The following is a 20,879-nucleotide window of genomic DNA, read 5'->3' on the forward strand; positions in this document are numbered from 1 at the left end:
TGTCACTATTTTACTCAGTTTCTAAAATCTACAACTTCTTCTCCAACACTCCCCAATTATCAACAGCTCAGACAAAAAGCACTACACTCCAGGACGGGTCACCATAGGCTCTCTCTTAGAAGTCTACAAGCCATATTTTAAATAAGCATCAGTATATGTTAGCCACCATGTTATCCAAGGCCAGAACCACATTAAAATATTTAAACTTTTAGAGATGACATGTTAAATTTATCATATATACTTCTGACTTCAAATGGGGTTTCCTAGTCCTAAAACCACATTCTGGTTAATTGAGATACACAGTAGTAAATCCTAAACTCACAAAAAATTAGAGTTAGAAGGCTTTCAAGATGATTTAGGAAAACTCTCTAGTTAACTGAGACAGAAACTGGAGCAAAGACAAGTTAGGCAACTTTTAAAATTACTGAAATAATTCAATAGTAAAAAATATCCAGAAACCAAGAACCAAAATTAAAAGTAGTATAAAATGTTCATGTATAAAAGAATTATTCAACACTTAAAACACATTTTCAATAGAAATAATACTATAGATGCTGAATGAGCTCACAAACTAATCCACAGATATATAGTTAAAGGGAATAACAGTTATGTTCAAGAGTCTTGGAAATTTTGGGCACTTTTATTCTCTTTTTGCTTCTAAGTTGTATGCTCTCTGCTTAATGCAGGAATGACATTAACATTACTCAGCTTTTTAGATATGACTTGTTTTTGGCTCACAAATGAAATAAAAAAGAGCTTTCTACACTAATTAAGAGAGAGTAGACGTCTAACATTATCAAAGGTTAGATTCAAATTTTTAAATATATGAATGTAAGAAAACACTTGTCTGGGTGGAAGATAGTAGAGTTAAAACCTAGGATGGCCACCAGATAGTCATATGATGAGACTAGATTGACAGGGGATGAAGAGAAACAATCTGAGAACACAAGAGTCTAGGATAGGGGCCAGCAAAATGTTTCTATAAGGGGCCAGATATTTACAGTCTCTGTTGCAACTACTCAACTCTGTCACTGCAGTGTGAAAGCAGCCAGAGACAAAATGTAAACAGATCAGCTTGGCTATGTTCCAATAAAACTTTACTTATGGACATAGACATTTGAATTTCATATAATTTTCATGTTCATAAAATTATTACTCTTTGATTTTTTCCAGTCATTTAAAAATGTAAAAACCATTCTTAACTCATGGGCTGTACAAAAACACATGACAGGCCTGGATGTGGCCTGTGGACTATAGTGCCAACCTCCAGTCTAGGCAACAGTGGGGAGAAGGGGAAGATGGTGCACCTGGGTTAATAACTAGGGGGACTATTCATGAATGTTCTTGCATTAAACCTAACAGAAAAGCAGCTCCCCTCTAACACATGCACATTAACGTCAGTCCCAGCTGCAAAGAAACAGGCATATTTTGCTGTCTTTAACTTTAAAAGAGCTACAGAAACAATCATTGATCCTGGACAAAAATAATTTTCATAAATAATAGTATACTAATCATAATTTTAAACAGAAAATTCATTCTATAGAATTTTAAAATTATAGCAATAGATGCATTATTCATTACCATTTTGTCCCTGAGTCGCTCTCCACGGATAAAAAAGTCAGCACAGCCATTCTCTTCCTGGTGAGGGACTTTGAAGACAGTGACGCAGCTTAGTCCACTCCCTCCAAGTGGTAACCATCCACCACTTGAGTCATCCCGGGTCATCACCACAGCTCGCACTCGTGCATAACTATTACTAAAATAGATGCAAAGATTAGAAGTTAGCTTTTCCATAAACAAAAAACAGCCAAGGTGTCAGTCTTGCTTGAGAAGCCAAAGACCACATCAATTAACGTGTAGTAACTAAAGTGTTTACTACTTCCATGACAGTCCACAGACAGTAACCTGATTGAAAAAGATCAAAAACCACAGAGTAACTGACTTAAAGGTTAACTTATTTTGAAGACCAATCTCACAATAAAAGACTACAGATCGATTATTTCAATTCATCATTTGAGTAGTTCAAGCACATCTGATTGCCATGGAACATGTAACAAAGGATCCCAGAGACAAACACGGTCAAACTACAGTCTGCCATCACATTTATCTAATATATGTTCACCTCCTAATATAATCAGGACAAATTACTGCTGCATCTTAGCACATTTAATTGTGACATCTGTATGTTTCTAACATATTTGAAATATAAGTAAAATGCTGAAACAAACATGCTTATTAGCTCAGACACATTTTTGATTATTTCTAACACCTGGGAATCTAAATCATAAATATATATAAACGTGTTTTATTTTAGTAAGTTATCAAATAAATTGGTCTTTCATGCCCTCTTTTTGGCAGACTATTCTTAAGAGAGACCATATTCTAATTCCATTTAGAATCATTTCCCAGTATTAGCCACAACTACTTTTTACATAAAATCTAAGTAATGTTTCATATACTAATGTTCTAGATAACTGACATCTCAGCATTTTAGTTGTAAAAACTTTTAATAATTATTAATGAAATCCTTTCTAAAAGTGGTATACCTTGCTGACTTCTTAGAAAATTACACTGAATATAACTTAAACATGTCTTGGTTATTACTACTATCAACTGGGGTTCAATGTAACAATTATGTGCTACTTATTGTCTCTGCACATTCTAAGTGTTAAGTTGCCAGTTGTCATTTCTGTTGTCAGAGTGCTTGTGTGAGATCTACCCCTTGCTTTTTTTCTACTTTACTCTACACATAAGGCATATTGATATTAAATATAAAGTTCAACAAATTCTGACAAATTACACATCTGTACAACCAACATGATAATCAAGATACAGAACTCCAGAAAATTCCCTGAAGCCTCCCTCCCATCAAATAGGTAACCTAGGTAACACTGCTATCCCCGGTTTCTAATATATACATTAGTTTTGCCTGTTATGGGCCTTCACATAAATGGAATCAAATAGAATCATGACTTGTACCCTTTTTGTCTCACTTCTTTCACTCATTACGCTGTTGTATTAGTACTTCATTCTTTTTTTACCACTAAGCAGAGTCCTCTCACTGAATAAATATATCACAATTTATTTACTCTTTCTTATGTTGATGGGCATTTGAAATGTTCCTAGCTGTTGGCTATTATGAATAAAGCTGTTATAAACATTCTTGTATAAGTCTTTTGTAGACATATGTTTTCATTTCTCTTTAATAATTACCTAGGAATGGAATTGATGAGTCATGGGGTAGTAGGTTTACCTATATAAGAAACTAACAAACTGTTTTCCAAAGTGATTGGACCATTGTACATTCCCATCAACAATGTATGATAGTTTCAGTTACTCCTCATCTGTGCCAACACTTGTTGTTTTCAGTTTTTTAAACTTTACTCATTGTAGTAAGTATATAAGTGGTAACCCATTGTGATTTTTATATCCATTTTCCATGATGGATGCATGATGTTGTGCATTTTTTTCATATGCTGATTGGTCACATTTATATGCCTTCTTTTTAAGTCTTTTTTTTCTTTTTTTCTCTGCCATACCGTGTGGCACACGGGATCTTAGTTCCCCAACCAGGGATCAAACCCATGCTCCCTGCAGTGGAAGTGCAGAGTCTTAACCACCGTACCGCCAGGGAAGTCCCAGTCTTTTTTATTTTTTATTGTGCTGTCTTTTATTATTGATTTTTAGAAGTTCTTCATATAGTCTCAACACAAGTCTTCTGCCAGAGAGTTGTATACTTTTAAAGCTGCACTGTGTTGTTAAGGAGTCTAAAGTCAAACTTTATTTGGATCCTAGCTCAGCAATGTACCTACATGTCCTTGAGAAAGTTACAATACCTACCTTTAATAAACGTAAACAATGCCTGACACATAAACACTATATAAGTGTTATTATAAGTTAATTATTACTACAACAAAGAATTTAAAATTGAAGTAGTTGTCATACTGGTAATTCAAAGCCAGGGAGGAGCTGGGAAAAAATAAAATTTACAAGGTCAAACAAAATCCTCTATTACTAGGGTCAAAATAATTCTTTGTATAGAAGTTCTGAAAGTCTTTAGATTTACAGATGACTATTCTGTCTAAGCTTTTTATTATTCAGTTGTTTAGAGGCTCTGATTCTTGCCTGGGGCCAATTCTTACCAATCTTCAGTTCAGAGAACTGACCAGAGGAGTTATGGGTGCATAAAAACTGGGCTGAGGTAGATATCAAATTGGAATCCTCCTTCTGGGAGGAGCTGGAACAAGTACCTCTACTATAAATAAACATGACATGCATCCCAAGAAGCTGGAGAAGATTACAGTGGAAACCATCTTGGAGGGATAGAAGTAATAGTAAATGAAGGTTATTTGGTTTATTAAGAGTTTAAGTCTAAGTATATACCAGAAACATGGCACATAACTTAGACATATTAGGCTCAGATTAAATATGTGTGAATTGAACTCATGCATGTAAAGCTCAGCACATTTGAAGTTCAGTGAAGTTACGAAGTCATTAAGGTAGAACTTCGGTCAAAACCAAAATTCAAGTTCCCCATAATTATTTAAGTGTTTATTTTACTCTAGGATCCTGACTCTTCCTTCTCACTTAATTATGTAGTAAATTAGAAAATTTAAGAATTTTATACTAGATTCTACAAGACTGGGGAGACCCAAGGAGGAAAATAACCCCATTTAGAAGCTCAGTGTATATTTTAACTTCAGAGTGCAGCAGCAGTTACCCTCTTCAGAGCATATGGACTCTTATTTTATCATCTTTGAATATTACTAATTCTCACAATTTGTATAATGCTTCTTAGGCATACTTTGTATTTTTAAAATATAAAACTGCTTAAGCAAGAGTATTAGAAAATACATGAAAACCCTAGTAATTTTAAAAGTTATTTTATGATGGTGATATTAGAATATTTTCCCTTCATTTTTCAGTTTCTCCAAAAATTATTTTATAATTAATATTTATAAATTAAAAGTAATTTAAATAAATTAAAAACACATTTTAACTATATCTTGGCTTTACTCAAAATACTGTAGAAACTTTAGAATGTTACTTTTAACAGTGCAGGAATATGTTTTAAACAAAAGTATCCCTAATGTAATTCTCCTCACCACTCCAATTTCTTTTTTTCTGTTTTATGAAAGTACCACCTAGAAGAGATGTGTTGCCCTTTTAGGAAAATTGAATAAAATAAAGATTTCCTTACTGGAAGAGTAAGGTTGCCTGATTCATTGTTCACCTTAATACAACAAAAGAGGTTTTAAAGCTGGCCAATAATTTATATAAACTGTTTTTTGAATCTCGTGTTTTCAACCATACCAAATATATAACTGCTTCCCTTAACTATTCAAGTCGATCCTTTAAACTTTAAGGTGTTCTAGAAGCTTATGTAAATAAATTTGTACTCCCTATACCACAGCCTTCATTAGTTTAGAATTTAACAACTCAGCTTTCAACTTTAAGCTCTAAGACTAGAATACTTAACGCAAAAATTTTCAAGTTGTTTAATGTGGGGTTTTTTTTTGAAAGACCTTCCTTCCTGCCAAGGTTAAACTTTTCACCTGTGCTTTTAATTTCATAACTTCCTTGCCTTCAAATGTCTTCTTTCCCCAAATAAAAACAGTAACTCTTGTCTAAAAACATGCAACCACTCCCAAAGACATTAGTGGCAGCTCTTATAAACTTTGTTATACTCTGCTTTGTAGCATTATTAAAATCTGTAATTATAATCCCCTACTTAGATAAAAATGACTTAAGAGCAAGGAACGAAATCATAGTCTCCTACTTAAAATAACAACAAATGTTTTTTCCTGACCATGTGGACAATAGATGCCCATTCTAGTAAATGTGGAAAATAAAGAAAAATAGTATTTGCCATCATGGATTTAAAATTTAAGAATTTGTAGGATTTTTTACTCTCTCTGGGTATCATGTTTGCAATCTATTAGTCTCTGAGACAACAGCTATGTTTATATAATGACAATGTACTCTTATTGTCAAAAACTCAGCATTTCATTCTTGGTCTTCTTTAAAATAGCTGAAAGGCACTTGTTCCCAGTAATTTATCTAAAAAGTCGAAGAGTGTGTGGAGAAAAGGGAACCCTTGTATACTGTTGGTAGGGATGTAAACTGGTGCAGCCACGATGGAAAACAGTATGGAGGTTCCTCAAAAAACTAAACATAGAACTACCATATAATCCAGCAATTCCACTCCTGGGTATATACCTGGAAAAAATGAAAACACTTATTCGAAAAGATACATGCAGCCCAATGTTCATAGAAGCACTGTTTACAATAGCCAAGACACAGAAGCAACCCAAGTGTGCCTGTCAACATATGACTGGATTAAGAAGATGTAGTATATATACAGTGTGTGTCTATATATAGAGAGAAGAAAGAACAGAGAGAAAAGGGAAGAAAAACAAAGGAAAGGTATTTTAGATGCTACTGAAACTGTGATTAAAGCACAGTTACCTACCTCCTATGAAGAAAATACATATATGGCTAAAAACTTATATTTGAACACAATTCTGGGGATTCACACTCCCCTCCAAGAGGTTCACAAACCTGAGATTAAGAACATTTAATCCCTAGGGCAAAGTTGCTCTGCAATAGGTTTTTAGGTCCTATAATTTACAGATTTATCAAGATGATAATTCCTTACAAATGTGTTATCTGAATGCTGGTTAAGAAGTTACATCACATTCTCTTAAGTAGACCACAAAATTATACTTCCAAGTGAATGAAATATGTTAAGTAATATTCAGAAAATGAAAATGAAACCAAAATAAGAGCAATTAAAGTAGAAAGGAGAGGCAGAAGAGGAGGCCAGAATCAGAGAGTTGAAAATGCTACACTACTTGGCTTTGAAGATGGAAGAAGGGTCGTGAGACAAGAATACGGGCTTCTAGAAGCCGGAAAAGGCAGGGAAATGAATTCTTCCCTAGATTTTCCAGGAAGAATGCAGCTCTACGAATAACTTGATTTTAGCCCATTGAGATCCATTTGGACTTCTGACCTTCAGACTACAATATAATAAATTTGCATTATTTTAAGCCACTAAATTTGTGGTGATTTGTTACAGTAGCAACAGGAAACAATACAAAAGATGAGGGAAAAACCTTCTTGAGGATATGAAAGCAATCCATACACAGGAGGCAAAGATAGCTATTTTCCATTTCTAACTACAACTGTACCAAAACAAAATAGCCCAAAATACCCTCAAAGAACAACAACAAAAAAGAGAAGATACTTAGAATTCCTTAAGATTTGTTCAGTACAATGAGAATTTATGATATTTTCCCATAGAGGGATATTTACAGTGACAAAACATCCTATGTTCTCTACAGTATATTTTAAGTAAACATTACCATCCAAAATGTTAAACATTATTACAGAGACTGGGTATAAAAAAAGGAAGCATTTAATAGAAGTAATTTATGATATAGCACCTCACAGTGTAAGTACTTACTTGCTTTCTAAGCTATAAAGAAGCAGATTTAGAAGATAGCCACATTAGGACTATTCACTTATCCAGTAAGCATTTATTTATATGCTTCACACATAAACAAAATTTAAAAGTTATGGTTCTTCCCTATAGAAGCTCACAAGTTAGTGGGCAAAGATATATTAACACAAATTGGGAGTACAGGAGAGGAAATGACTAATATTCATATTTGATGTGGATTTTGAACAGCAGTATATCAGGTAGAAAAAGGCAAAGGACACTCCATGGAGGGAGCATGACACAAGTATGTCATGTTTAAGGACGAATATTAAGTTCAAAAGAAGATGGCAGGCATAAGCAGGAGAAGGGTAAGAAATGAAATAATACTTAACTTACTGGACCTTACTGTATCAAGCCTTGCACACCACGAACAAAGTTAGTACTCTAATTTATCACAATAAAGAGACCACAGGGTGACAAAAGCAAGGGAGTAGAATACTCTGACTTGTGTTTTAACAGAACTTTACTGCATCAACCCCAATGAGATGGGTTATTTCTTCATTTTACAGATATGGAAAGTAAGGAATTAGTTTAATTAGAAAGATAAAGGTCTTGAAATACTCCTTCTGTATTGGCAACTTTTTTTTTTGGCTGAGTTGGGTCTTCATTGCTGCACGTGGGCTTTCTCTAGTTGTGGCGAGCGAGGGCTACTCTTAGTTGCGGTGCATGGGCTTCTCATTGCAGTGGATTCTCTTGTTGCAGAGCACGGGCTCTAGGCACGCAGGCTTCAGTAGTTGCAGCACACGGCCTCAGTAGTTGCAGCACGCAGGCTTCAGCAGTTGTGTCACTAGGCTCAGTAGTTGTGGCTCACTGGCTCTAGAGTGCAGGTTCAGTAGTTGTGGCGCACGGGCTTAGTTGCTCCGCGGCACGTGGGATCTTCCCAGACCAGGGCTCGAACCCATGTCCCCTGCCTTGGCAGGCAGATTCTTAACCACTGTGCCACCAGGGAAGTCCCTGTACTGGCAACTTTTAAAACTATAACACTTATTATTTTCCATGCAGCAATCATCAATCTAAAGCACCACATGGCAGTTAATAATACTGTGTTTAATAGCAAGTCAGATTTCCTAGATTCCAAAGGCAGTTGAATCATTTAAAAGTTAAAATCTTGAGCAAATTAAACTCTGTACCCTCACTTTCCTGATTTGTAAAATGGGGATAATAACTGCATCTACTGCAGGGTTTGAGAACTAAATGAGGAAATTATGCAAAGTGCTTAGCATTGTACCTGGCTCACAGTTAGGTACTCAATAAATGTTACCACTACATGGACTTGATATAATAAACTAACTCTATGATGTTACAATATCTGCATTCTGAAATGGCCTAAATTCGCCTTGTTCTGTATTTATGATAGTTTTATATAACAAACTGAGGAGACAGCCCCCCATCAGAACTTTTTACTTTTAGTAAAAATTTTTAACCACAGCTAAGTATCAGCATCAGTTATCAAAATATTCCACAAACTGCTTACATGATGGAAACATTTACATCTAACCAAGTCATAGGCATCTGGGAAGTCTCCCACAAGAATGAAAACATAAAACTAAAATCTGAAGAATAAAGAGGTATTCATAAAATATTCCTTTAAAATCAACCATTCTAGTTTCTGCTAAACAGTATCATCAACCTGCCAAAGTAGTTTAAAATTTTAACACTTAGTATGTCCCTGCCTTCTGGCATGACTACTATCCATGTCTTAGTATGTCCCCCAACTTCTTGACTACCAGTGCCAATCTTATGAAGTTTTCTAGTCTATGTCAGAAGAGCTGATATAAATAAAAGTATTCACTGTCAGTAAGAGATCAGAATGTAGAAGACAGGGAACCAACATTAATACTAGAATTCATAATGAGATAAAAACGTTAGAATAAAATATGGTAAGTTTTAGAATAATCTTGTAGTAGAAAAGGCTTAAGATCCAGAGGCCATTAAAAAATAAAAAGATAAATTCAACTATACAAAACACATTCCTGCATAGTAAAAAAAAAAACCTGTAAAGTTAAAAAAAAAAGTAACAAATTGAGAAAAAATGTACAGCAATATGTATTAGCCTTCTATTGCTGCTATAGCAAATTACTGAAAACTTAGTGGCATAAAACAACACAATTTACACAGTTCTATGAGTTGGAAGTCCAAAGGGCTTCACAAGGCTAAAATCAAGGTGCTGGCACTGTTGCATTCCTTTTAGGAGGCCGTAGAAGAGAATGGGTTTCCTTGTCTTTTCCAAATCCTACAAGTCATCCACATTCCCTAGTTTGTGGCCTTCTTCCATCTTCAAAGCCAGGAATATTTTTTTCTCTCTGACCCTTCTGCTATAGTCACATCTCTCTCTGACTGCAGTCCCACAGTCTGGAAAGGTTCTCCAATTTTAAGGATTTGTGTGATTCAATTGGGCCCATCCAGATAATCCAGGATAATCACCCCATATCAAAGCTCATAACCTTAATCACCTCTGCAAAGTCCTAACATATTCACAGGTTCTGAGGATGAGGGCAAGGACATCTTTGAGGTATGGGTGTTTGGGGGAGGAGGATCAACACACTGTTCTAACAGAAAACAAGCACAGTATTTCCTTAAAAATAACTTCAAAAACAATAAGAAAAAAAATCAACAACCCAGAATAAAATAGGCAAAGTTCATGAACAAAATTCACAGAAGAAAAATATAGGTGCCATGAAATACATAAATCAAAAACCCCTAACTTTATTCAAAATAAGAGGACTGCAAATTAAAGACCAGTATTCATTTATCAGATTGGCAAATACCAAGAAATTAGTTAACACAGAAGTTGGTGAGGAGTACGGAAGTATGTTTGGAAGGTTATTTGGAAATATCTATCAAAACTTAAGATGTACATATTTTGTGACTCAGCAAATGCTACTTCTACCCATTTTCTTTTACATGTATGAAATTACACCTTTATAAGCAAAGTTTAAAGAAAAATGTTGTTTTTAACAGAAAAAAAGGATGAAAGCAACCTAAAGAATACTCAATAGGAAACTAGTAAAATTATGAAACACCTATTCAATGCAATATTATGTAGCCATGATAAAAATAAGGAAGCTCTTTACATTGTCAAAGTAAGCTGATCTCTAAGTTCTATTAAGTTTTTTTTTAAAGGTACGTATGTATGTTTAGTATGCAACCATTTGTGGCAAAAAACACATTCATACATATGCCTGTATATGAATAGAATCTTTACATAATAAAACTGGTAACTGTTTCTCTAGCAAGGGGAAATGAGACAGAGGTACAAGGGTAATTTCCCTTTCGTTAAATAACCTTTTATATTTTTTGAATTTTGTACCATGTGTATGTATTACCCATTCAAAAATACATTTACCGAACTCTTATACATACACACACACTCCCTGAAGGGCTATGATCTCAAAACAGTATTTGTCTAACAGGAGCTAGCACTTGCCATTAACAGTACAATGATGACTATTTTGCAGAATGCAGATTGATCTGAACAGCCTTGTTCCCTCCCTAATGTCAGAAGCTGCTACACCCTGCACCCCTCCCATCAACCTGAGAGAGGCAATACCTCTGCTCTGTTTCCACCTGTTTACAATTTATAGTTCTCTCCAGTCATACACACATACTTGTTCAAACATAAGGATTGGCATCCCAGCTCTCTCCACATACTTCTAAGAACATCCCACAAATCATATCATATGCATGTATTCCTTTGAAAGATGTTGGGCTCATTTTACTACACTTAAAGTAGTTGCTCTGTATAAGGGCAGAAAGCAAATAAGGTCTTACCTGAAGAAAGCTGGATATTCTCATACTGGATATACAAAAAATAGGCATGTCCTAAGAGAGGAAATATAAACTCAGAAGGTGGACAGTCAGGAGAAAGGATTCCAGAGTCCTCTCACACGTTAGAACAAGGTTTCAAGAAGGAAAGGTATGCTTGAGGGGTTCCTGGGTGGTAGGAGAAAAATGATTTCTACCCTTTGAAAGCAGACATGTTTAGCAGAGAGGTATTCCTACAGATGCCAAGGTGAACATGGACAATCTCTAAATTACAACAATTATCTAGTTTTATTTATTACTCTCCAGAAAGTCTTTCCTGATGCCTATCATTGGGCTAGATATCTTTTGTAAATGCTTCCATCATGTTAAGTATGAGCAGGAGACTCAAATAATTGATATTTGATGGTTAGCTGTGGTTGATAATTCTTATTTAAAGCAAAAAGGAAACAGTGCTCTCTTTTTCTGATTTAGGTTAGGTATGTTATATCCTCATGAGTATTGCTATGTAGTTATATGAGAAGTTCCTTTTTACCAAGTAGGAAGAAGGCACAGTAGTTTATTACTCTAGTTTCTCAGGGTCTTTAGTAAATTTATTCTGCCTGATTTTATCTGTGCCACCAGAGATATTAATGAAAAAATTGTAGGTTTATGCCTGAGATGAAGTAATAATCTTTTGACTGTATCAGGGCAATGGCAAGAACATTCAGTGAGAGATCACTGTTCTCTCTGGTCAGGGAACAGACTACTCAGGGAAATTCAATTGACAGTACTGAAGAGGGAATTCTTTCACTGTCAATATGAGATGGCTTTCACTAATGAAGCCAAAAGAATCCCTCACATTTAATATCCACAACTTCTGAATATGTTGCCAACCCCTTCTATATGGTTCTATACATGTTACCTTAGTTTTAGTAGAGGTGAAGGGCACTCATTTTTTTAAATGCACCTGTATGCAAGTATTTAGAGTGCAGCTTTGCCCATGCTAAGAATGCATATAACATCTTGGCATTTAATGGCAAGGAACAGAGGAATAACAAGGGTAAGCTGCCAACCCTGCAAATCTAGGATGCCAATTCTTCAGGGGTCAGGCCACAAGCCGAGGATGCTAAAGATATGGAATCAGTGGCAGGGACCCAAATTAATCAGCAAAATAATCTCCTGAGAAAAATAAAGTATCTCTACATTCAATATTAAAAATCACCAACATCTGAGAGTACGGGTTATGGCTAACACTTGAAGATAAGTCCTATGAGTACCTCCATAAAATAGGCATTTAATAAATATGTGTACAACTGAATCCAGAAACATAAAATAAAATCCAATGAAACAGCATGAAGACTTCTCAGCTCTTCTTATACCTATCAAGAGTGTTCAGTGGTTCTTACAATACCTATCAAGAGAAAAGTAGACAGCACGAGGTGGCTTGAACACTTAATCAAATGATAATCGAGTCAAAATTTAGGAGCCTTCAGTGATGGAGGTACATAAATACACAATGTTAATAACACTATCTTATAGCAGGAAGTTTATAGAGTTCCTCTGAAAATGCCACATTAGTCTGGGAATAGAAAGTACAATGGTAAATAGCTAATCCTAACTGTGCAATTGTGGGACCTTTGAACATTTTTTTCCTTCCAAATTCAACATAAATGGATTCAGTTTTCACTGAAGATTTAATACCCTACAGCAGTGCTGTCCAATCGAAATACAACGCAAGCCAAATACATAATCTTCAACTTTCCAGTAGTTAGAGTAAAAAGGTAAAGAGGAGGATGGCCGTGAAAATGGTAGAAAAAGGAGCTCTAAGAGCCCATCCCACAACACAAATACTAAAAAAAGAAAAGAACAAAAATTGCCAGGCAACTTTGTCAGAACTCGAGAAAACAGCCAAAGGTTTACAGTGATGAAGCAAATGCTAAATCAAAAGGTAACTTTAAAGTGGTAGGAAAGCTTTGTGGCACTTTTACTTGCCAGTGGTCTAACCTCACTTCCCACCCCTGCCTCAGCAGTGGTCTTGTTTTTTTAAAATAAATTTATTTATTTATTTATTTTTGGCTGTGTTGGGTCTTCGTTGCTGCACGTGGGCTTTCTCTAATTGCGGTGAGCAGGGGCTACTCTTCGTTGCAGTGTGTGGGCTTCTCACTGCGGTGGCTTCTCTTGTTGTGGAGCACGGTGTCCAGGCACACAGGCTTCAGTAGTTGGGGCACACAGGCTCAGTAGTTGTGGCACACGGGCTTAGCTGCTCTGCAGCATGTGGGAACTTCCCAGACCAGGGCTCAAACCCATGTCCCCTGCATTAGCAGGCAGATTCTTAACCACTGCACCACCAGGGAAGTTCCATCAGCAATGGTCTTAAAGATGACAGTCTGCATTCTCAGTATGGGATCCTGGTCTCTGGTTCCAGAGAGAGCACAGCAGACCTTAGTCTCAAAGAATCCTGTCCGGAGCTATGTGAAGGACTGACACAAGGCGTTTGCATTCCTCAAACACATCGGAAGACAAATGAACGACCAGCTGCTGCTGGGGGCAAAATATCACAATGAGGCCAACAATAGATGTACCAAAAGCCTGGGAGGAAAAGCTGGGGAGACAGTTTTTCTAGGGAATTAAGAAGCCATATGCATACCCAGGGCAGAACACATGTTCAGAAAAGTTCTGGGAAGACCCAAAGTTTTCATCTAGGCTCAGCACAAGCAGGAAGTAATGGGTAAGGCAAAGTTGTAAACGGCTTGTGTAAGCATTAAAGGAGTGCCATGATACAGAGATAATCTGCAAAGAACGGGAGAGTTTTCCTTCCTTCCTCCCTCCCTCCCTCTCTCTTTTTTTAAACTCCTGGTGTTTAAGAAAATCTTTGTCAAAACACAAAAGGATCACAGGCAACAAGAACAGAGACTTCAGAGACCACACATGGCAAAGAATAAAGACTTTACAAAAATAGTTTAGAAAAACAACCTAACAACCACAGCCCACAGCCAGCAACAAAACAAACCCTGAAGAATGGGAAGAATACAAGTTCCAGAGTTATCACATTAAAATATTCAAACTTCTCAATTTTCAACAAAAATTTATGAAATATGAAGAGAAACATGAAAGTATGGCCCATTCACAGATGAAGTTAATCGAAGCTGTTCCTGATGAAGCAGAGATACTGGACTTACTACACAAACACTTTAAGTCAACTGTCTTAAATATACTCAAAGAGGTAAAGGAAACCAGGAAAACAATGTATGAGCAAATAGAAAATATCAATAAAGAAATAGAAATTACAAAAAGGAGCCAATATTACTCAGCCGTAAAAGGGAACGAAATTGGGTCATTTGTAGAGATGTGGATGGACCTAGAGACTGTCATACAGAGTGAAGTCAGTCAGAAAGAGAAAAACAAATATTGTATATTAACGCATATATGTGGAATCTAGAAAAATGGTACAGATGAACCAGTTTGCAAGGCAGAAATAGATACAGATGTAGAGAACAAACGTATGGACACCAAAGGGGGAAAGCGGGGGGTGGTGGTGTGATGAATTGGGAGATTGGGATTGACATCTATACACTGAAGTGTATAAAATGGATAACTAATAAGAACCTGCTATATAAAAAATAAAATAAAACAAAATTCAAAAAAAAAATAGTAGCCAAATAGAAATTTGGGAGCTGGTAAGTACAGGACCTGAAATGAAAACGTCATTAAAAAGTTTCAATAGCAGATTTGAGCAAGCAGAAGAATCAGTGAGCTTAAAGATATGTCAACTGAAATGACCCAATCTGAGGTGCAGAAAGAAAAATGAATGAGAAAAAATGAGCAGAGCCTAAGAAATCTGTGGGATGCTATCAAATGTACCAATGTATGTGTAATGAGGGGGCTCAGGAGAGAAGAGAAAGGGGCAGAAAGAATATCTGAAGTGGCCAGAAAACTTTCCAAATTTGATAAAGATATAATAAATCTACACATCCAAGAAGTCAAACTCCAAAATGGACAAAGAGATAGAAACTGGAGCTGTTGAAAGACAAAGAATCTTGAAAGCAGTGAAAGAAAAGCTACTCATCATATACAAGGGAATCTCAATAAGATTAACAGCCGACTTATAGCAAACAATGGAGGCCAGAGGCAGTGGAATGACATATTTCAGGTGCTGAAAGAAAAAAAAAATGTCAACCAATCTATACATAGCAGAAGTACCCTTCAAAAATGAAAAAGAAATTAAGACATTCTCAGATAACTAAAGGGCTGAAGGAGTTTGCCTCTATCCTTTGGGATGAAATTAAAGGACACTAGATAGTAACTCAAAGCCATATGAAGAAATAAAGAACTCTGGTAAGGGTTATTACATAGGTAAATATAAAGCTATTATTATTGTATTTTTGGTTTTTAACTTCTCTTTTTGTCTACAGTAATAATAAATCTGTATTAATGGGCCCACTAATGTATAAAGATGTAAACTGTGACAATAACAATATAAAAGGGAGTGGAGATGAACAGAAGCAGAGCTTTTATAGGCTATTAAAGCTAAGCTAGTATCAATTTAAACTACATCAACTTATATACTGTCTATAAGACACTGACTTTACATCCAAAACTACAAACAGGTTGAAAATGAAAAGATGAGAACAGTATTCCATAAAACAAGAGAGCTGGGGTGAATATATTAATATTATTATAAGAAACAGAGGTCATTATATATTGATAAAAGTGTCAATTCATGAAGAAGATGTAACACTTATAAACATATAAGAGTCCCAAACTATATGAAGTAAACACTGACAAAACTGAAGGGAGAAAGAGACCTACAGTAATAGTTGGAGACTTTAATACCCACCATACTTTTAATAATGAATACAACATCATCTAATAAAAAAAGAATAAAGTACTGATGTGCTGCAACATGGTACCTCACAAATATGCTAAATGAAAAAAGAGTGCCATACACAAAAGGTCACATGCTGCATGATTTCAATTATATGAAATACCTAAAATAGGCAAATCTATAGACAGAAAATAGATTGGTGGTTGCCAGGGGATTAGGGGTATGGTAAAGTTTTGAAAAACTGCTTAATGGATATGGGTTTGTTTTTTTTGGGGGGGGGGGGGCTACACAGCTTGCGGGATCTTAATTCCCTGACCAGGGATTGAACCAGGGCTCTCAGCAGTGAAAGCACAGAGTCCTAACCACTGCACAGCCAGGGAATTCCCATGGGTTTGTGGTTTTTTTTAGGGTGATGAAAAGTTTTGGAACTACACAGAGATGGGGGTTGCACAGCAATATGAATGTACTAAATGCCACTAAGTTGTACGCTTTAAATGGTTAAATTTATGTTATATGTGAATTTCATCTCAATTTTTAAAAAGTGAACGCAGGTGGAATTAAAGTTAATAGTATACTTTAATCCATTCTATCCAACATATTTAAATAAATAATACAAAATAATCAATAAAGTATTTTATATTTTTTTCATACTAAGTCTTTGAAATTTGGTGCACATTTTACAAATACAGCGTATGTCAATTCTGATTAGTGCTCAATAGTCATATGTAGCTAACAGCTACCATACTGGCCAGGGAATCTTATTAAAAGATTACAAAAATAAGTTGTCAGGTGAGCATATATTGAAAGAAGACATTCTTAAAATCTGGAATACTTACTTTCTATCTTACAACACTTGTAGGTAATCTCCAGTGCTTTCTCTTTTTTATAAATTGAAGTAGCCACCAAAGAAATAAATATACGCATAATCCTACCTTAGACCATATTTTCTCCCCTGGAATGGTCTTTACAGCTAGGTAAAAGACCACCACTTAACTCTCATCTTGTCCTTTAGAGACTATAAAGGCTTCTCCTTCTGGTGAATTCAATGTATTCATCACGTTATCTTTCAGGCAGTTATTACCCTTATGATTCCTCTAACATTATCTTCTATTATTTAACTTCCAATTCTCCAATTTATCACATCTTAAACTTCCCTGCCCACCTGTATGTAGTGCCTCGTATACAGCAAGAACTTAACATTCAACATCTTCCTGTTCCATCGTAACTCTCTCCCTACTACAACTAATAAACAATATTTCATATGCAGGTAATGATGATACCAAAAGGACAACTGCAACATCCTCGTAGCAATTCAGGGGCTATTCTTTAGCTCCTTAATTGATAGTTCAGTTATGAGGGGATGAAACCCCATGCGTATGAAATCATGAATGCATGGAAACACTCCTGGCTTAAAAGCCCCACATTCCATACAAGAGTCAAAATATCTCGTAACAAACAGTCCATGGACATAGCTCCTTGAACTCCTGGCAAGGGATATACCCAAGTAAACAAATACACCACGTTCAGGGCAGAGCAAAGCTCTGGCTTTCCACCAGGTATATATATTTAGTTCATTCACAATCCTCCCCATGCAGATGCCGTTTACCAATCAGCAATGTTGCCTACTAAGACAACTGACATTCTATCTTCATCAGGATTCCAGACGACCAGAGCTTAACCCAAAGTCATTTTCCATAAAGGAGAATAGATTTGGTTAGGTCTTTATTATGTAAAACAGAGTAACTGCTAAGTAGATGGGGACACATTTACATACATACATAAGGAGGTGCTCGCTCAATGTAATTCAGTTTATTAATATCAACAATCAGAATATGGATATTACCTAATTATATGTAACCTATTCATTGTAATAATATTCTGTTTAAGACTAAAGTTTCTTATGTATGTATTTGTAATAATGAGGTGTAAATATGAAAACATTGCTGCTTTCAACAAGTAAAATATCCTCCAACAACATCTCAACTAAAATGTCACTGACAGAGGCAGAAAGATATTCTAGTCACACCTTATTTAAAAAGTGGACTGTGACAGAACATTTAGAAATAGCATCAGATATGTATCCGGAGTTGTGGGGACAGAGAGCAGGTGAGGAAGTTTATGAGAACCGCCAGCCAATTTGTGCTGGCAGAGTAGATTTTAAAAGTGGGAAGACAGGACATATGCTCCTCCGAATCAAGCCTTCTGAGAAGAAAGTCTGGCAGCTGCCAATTAACCACAGGAAAAGGGATCCCTTTGGGGATCAAAACAAAGACATTCTCTTGATAACATTTCTCCAGTTAGACTAAAATAACTAAGATTCAATTTCAGAACTAGTTTTTTTTTTTCTTACAGTGAGATTTCTTTAACTCCTCGATTTTTCCATACCCAATTACATAGATGGTAAGTGATAGAGCAAAGATTCAAACAAAGGTCTGAATAGAAAGCCTATGCTTTTTATCACTGTTACAAACAAGCAAATGCATGGTTGATATAACTCACTGATATTCACGTTTATATGTATTCATTTACTCAAAAATAAAATTTTTTAATCTTTCTCCACAGTTCCAAGAAGCTGTTGGATTCTTATAAAGTTAAAAAGTAATCTCTCTTGCATGTGTACATGCACACGCATGCACACGCACGCACACACACACACAGACACACACACCCCTCCCGCATGTGGACATGACATACAAATGTCTATGTGGTACATTTAGCAGGGTCCCTGCTATTGAGTTGTCTGAAGTGTACTGACAAGGCTTCAAACCGAAAGGGTTTTAATTTTAAACAAAACTGACTTCATTTTAAAGTTGACTCTGGTTAAGCTTCCTTATTTATCTCCCCCCAACCCAATTAGCTCTAGGTATGCAAAATCCTTATAGTTGCAGCAGAGAATGCCTCTTCTTATAGCTCAAAAGTCGTGGAATCGAGTCTCATGTCTCTGATTTGTCTGCCCTGAACTAATCACACCCATGGAGGGTCAACCCACTCAAACCAAAAGGGCTAAAAGTGAAGGAATGACTTCCCCCAAGAAAAGTACTTTTCCTTGATACTTTTTACTTGCACCTTTTAACAGAAGAATAATCAAGGTATACTTGGCATACTAAAACAATAGATGACCATTACAATATTGAAGAAGGTAATATGGGCTTGAATTCAAGATAAGGTAAAAAAAATTAATCAAAATGGGCTACACATCATGAAAGTGGACACACAAGTATGCAATAAAAGTTATTCTTGGGCTTCCCTGGTGGCGCAGTGGTTGAGAGTCTGCCTGCCAGTGCAGGGGACACGGGTTCGTGCCCCGGCCCGGGAAGATCCCACATGCCGCGGAGCGTCTGGGTCCGTGAGCCATGGCCACTGAGCCTGCGCGTCCGGAGCCTGTGCTCCGCAACGGGAGAGGACACAGCAGTGAGGGGCCTGCGTACCGCAAAAAAAAAAAAAAAAAAAAAAAAAAAAAAAAAAGTTATTCTTGCTTGAGCTGGAAGATTACTGAAGACAACAAAAATGAATTACACTAAATAGGAATGCTACTGGTGAAGGCCTTGCGTATTCAAAAGGGAACTATTCTAAGCTTCTGTGTAGGGAGGATGTAATTAAATTGATATCCAAGAGTAATTATATTGAAAAATAGGATCAGGAAACCTTGGAATATTCAGGAAGCAGAGCGAGAAAGGCAGCTAGGAAGATGTTATTTGAATCCAAATGCTATTTCAATAATGAAACCTGGGAAAGCAGCAGTATCTTTACAGATAGAAGTTCAAGGTAGAATCCTCAATCTATTCTTTTAAACAAAACTCATAAACATAACAAATATTATGAAAATAAGGAGAGGATACAAAAAATACAGTAGTCAAAGATAACCTCCAATACTGTAGGCTTGTAAAGATTCAGTCCAGTGGTAGTACAGAGTGTAAATGATGCAGAAAAGAATCTGTCGTTATCTAGAATAAGAGTCGTCATCGATTGTGGCAAGAACACTCAAAGGAATTAACTAAAAAGCCATGGGGAGCATAAGTAATTCAACAGTCCCTAGCACATAACAGATATTTGATAAAAAATAAGATATATGGATGAATGGATTGGATGTCTTTTACAAGCCATATATCATTTAAACAGAAAGTATCCAAAGATGAATAAGACACAGTCCCTGTTCTCAAAGAAATCACAATACAACTAACTTGAATAAGTAATAAGGGCAATAATTTTTTTAAATTACCATTAATTCTGGTAATGGAAGCTTCAGAAATGAAACAGAAGCCTGTAAAAAAAAGAAAAGTAGAATATATTGAGGCTGAGCTTTGGGAGAAATACTCCTCCTTTTAAGGAGGAAGAGAGGAGTCAGTGATAGGGGTCAGAGTACTTAAGATCGGTAGGAAAATTTGAGGAATACAGTGTAATGAAAACCAGGACAACGATTTGTCTTAAAATGCAAAAGAGAAGCCTAGTTTATTGGAAACATGATGTGAAAGCAAAAGTACTAATGGATTGATACAATAAATGTAGAACACTCATTTCTCCAGCAATAGAGAATAAAGTAATAATTCAGATTCTGCTAGTATCTTTTTGTTAAACGAATCATTTTAAGTAAGACTGTCTGTTAGAAAGGAATAGCTGTACATCAATGTTTGAATTTTCTACCTCTTCTCATTTCACAGAAGACTCAGCCTATAAAGATACCTCTAATAGTATCTTAGGTCTTAACGCAAAGGTCAAAAACAAACATAAATGAACAAAAATAGTAAAGTGCTTATAATACTTGTAGTGGTGGGGACTGTGGCCATCTAAAGCGAATATGTAACACTCCAT

The 20,879-nt window shown here is 35.9% G+C and overlaps 1 protein-coding gene across 3 annotated transcripts in view; it reads right to left on the minus strand.

Annotated features, from left to right (window-relative positions):
• The window catches only part of SPRED1 (sprouty related EVH1 domain containing 1), a 120,218-nt gene that overhangs the window by 69,147 nt on the left and 30,192 nt on the right, over positions 1-20,879 (minus strand). For 2 of the 3 annotated variants that reach the window (XM_022587513.3, XM_022587514.3), the window contains exon 2: positions 1,582-1,756. In XM_022587513.3, coding sequence (XP_022443221.2) covers positions 1,582-1,725 — 144 coding nt within the window. In that variant the 5' untranslated portion in view covers positions 1,726-1,756. Of the gene's footprint in view, positions 1-1,581; positions 19,491-20,879 lie in introns of all 3 variants that reach the window. The other variant, XM_089907389.1, reaches the window with a different exon arrangement.

Source organism: Delphinapterus leucas, chromosome 2 (genome assembly GCF_059928025.1).
Source record: "Delphinapterus leucas isolate spDelLeu-1000000601 "Yukka" chromosome 2, BTC_Dleu_Yukka2, whole genome shotgun sequence".
Taxonomy (NCBI): domain Eukaryota; kingdom Metazoa; phylum Chordata; class Mammalia; order Artiodactyla; family Monodontidae; genus Delphinapterus; species Delphinapterus leucas.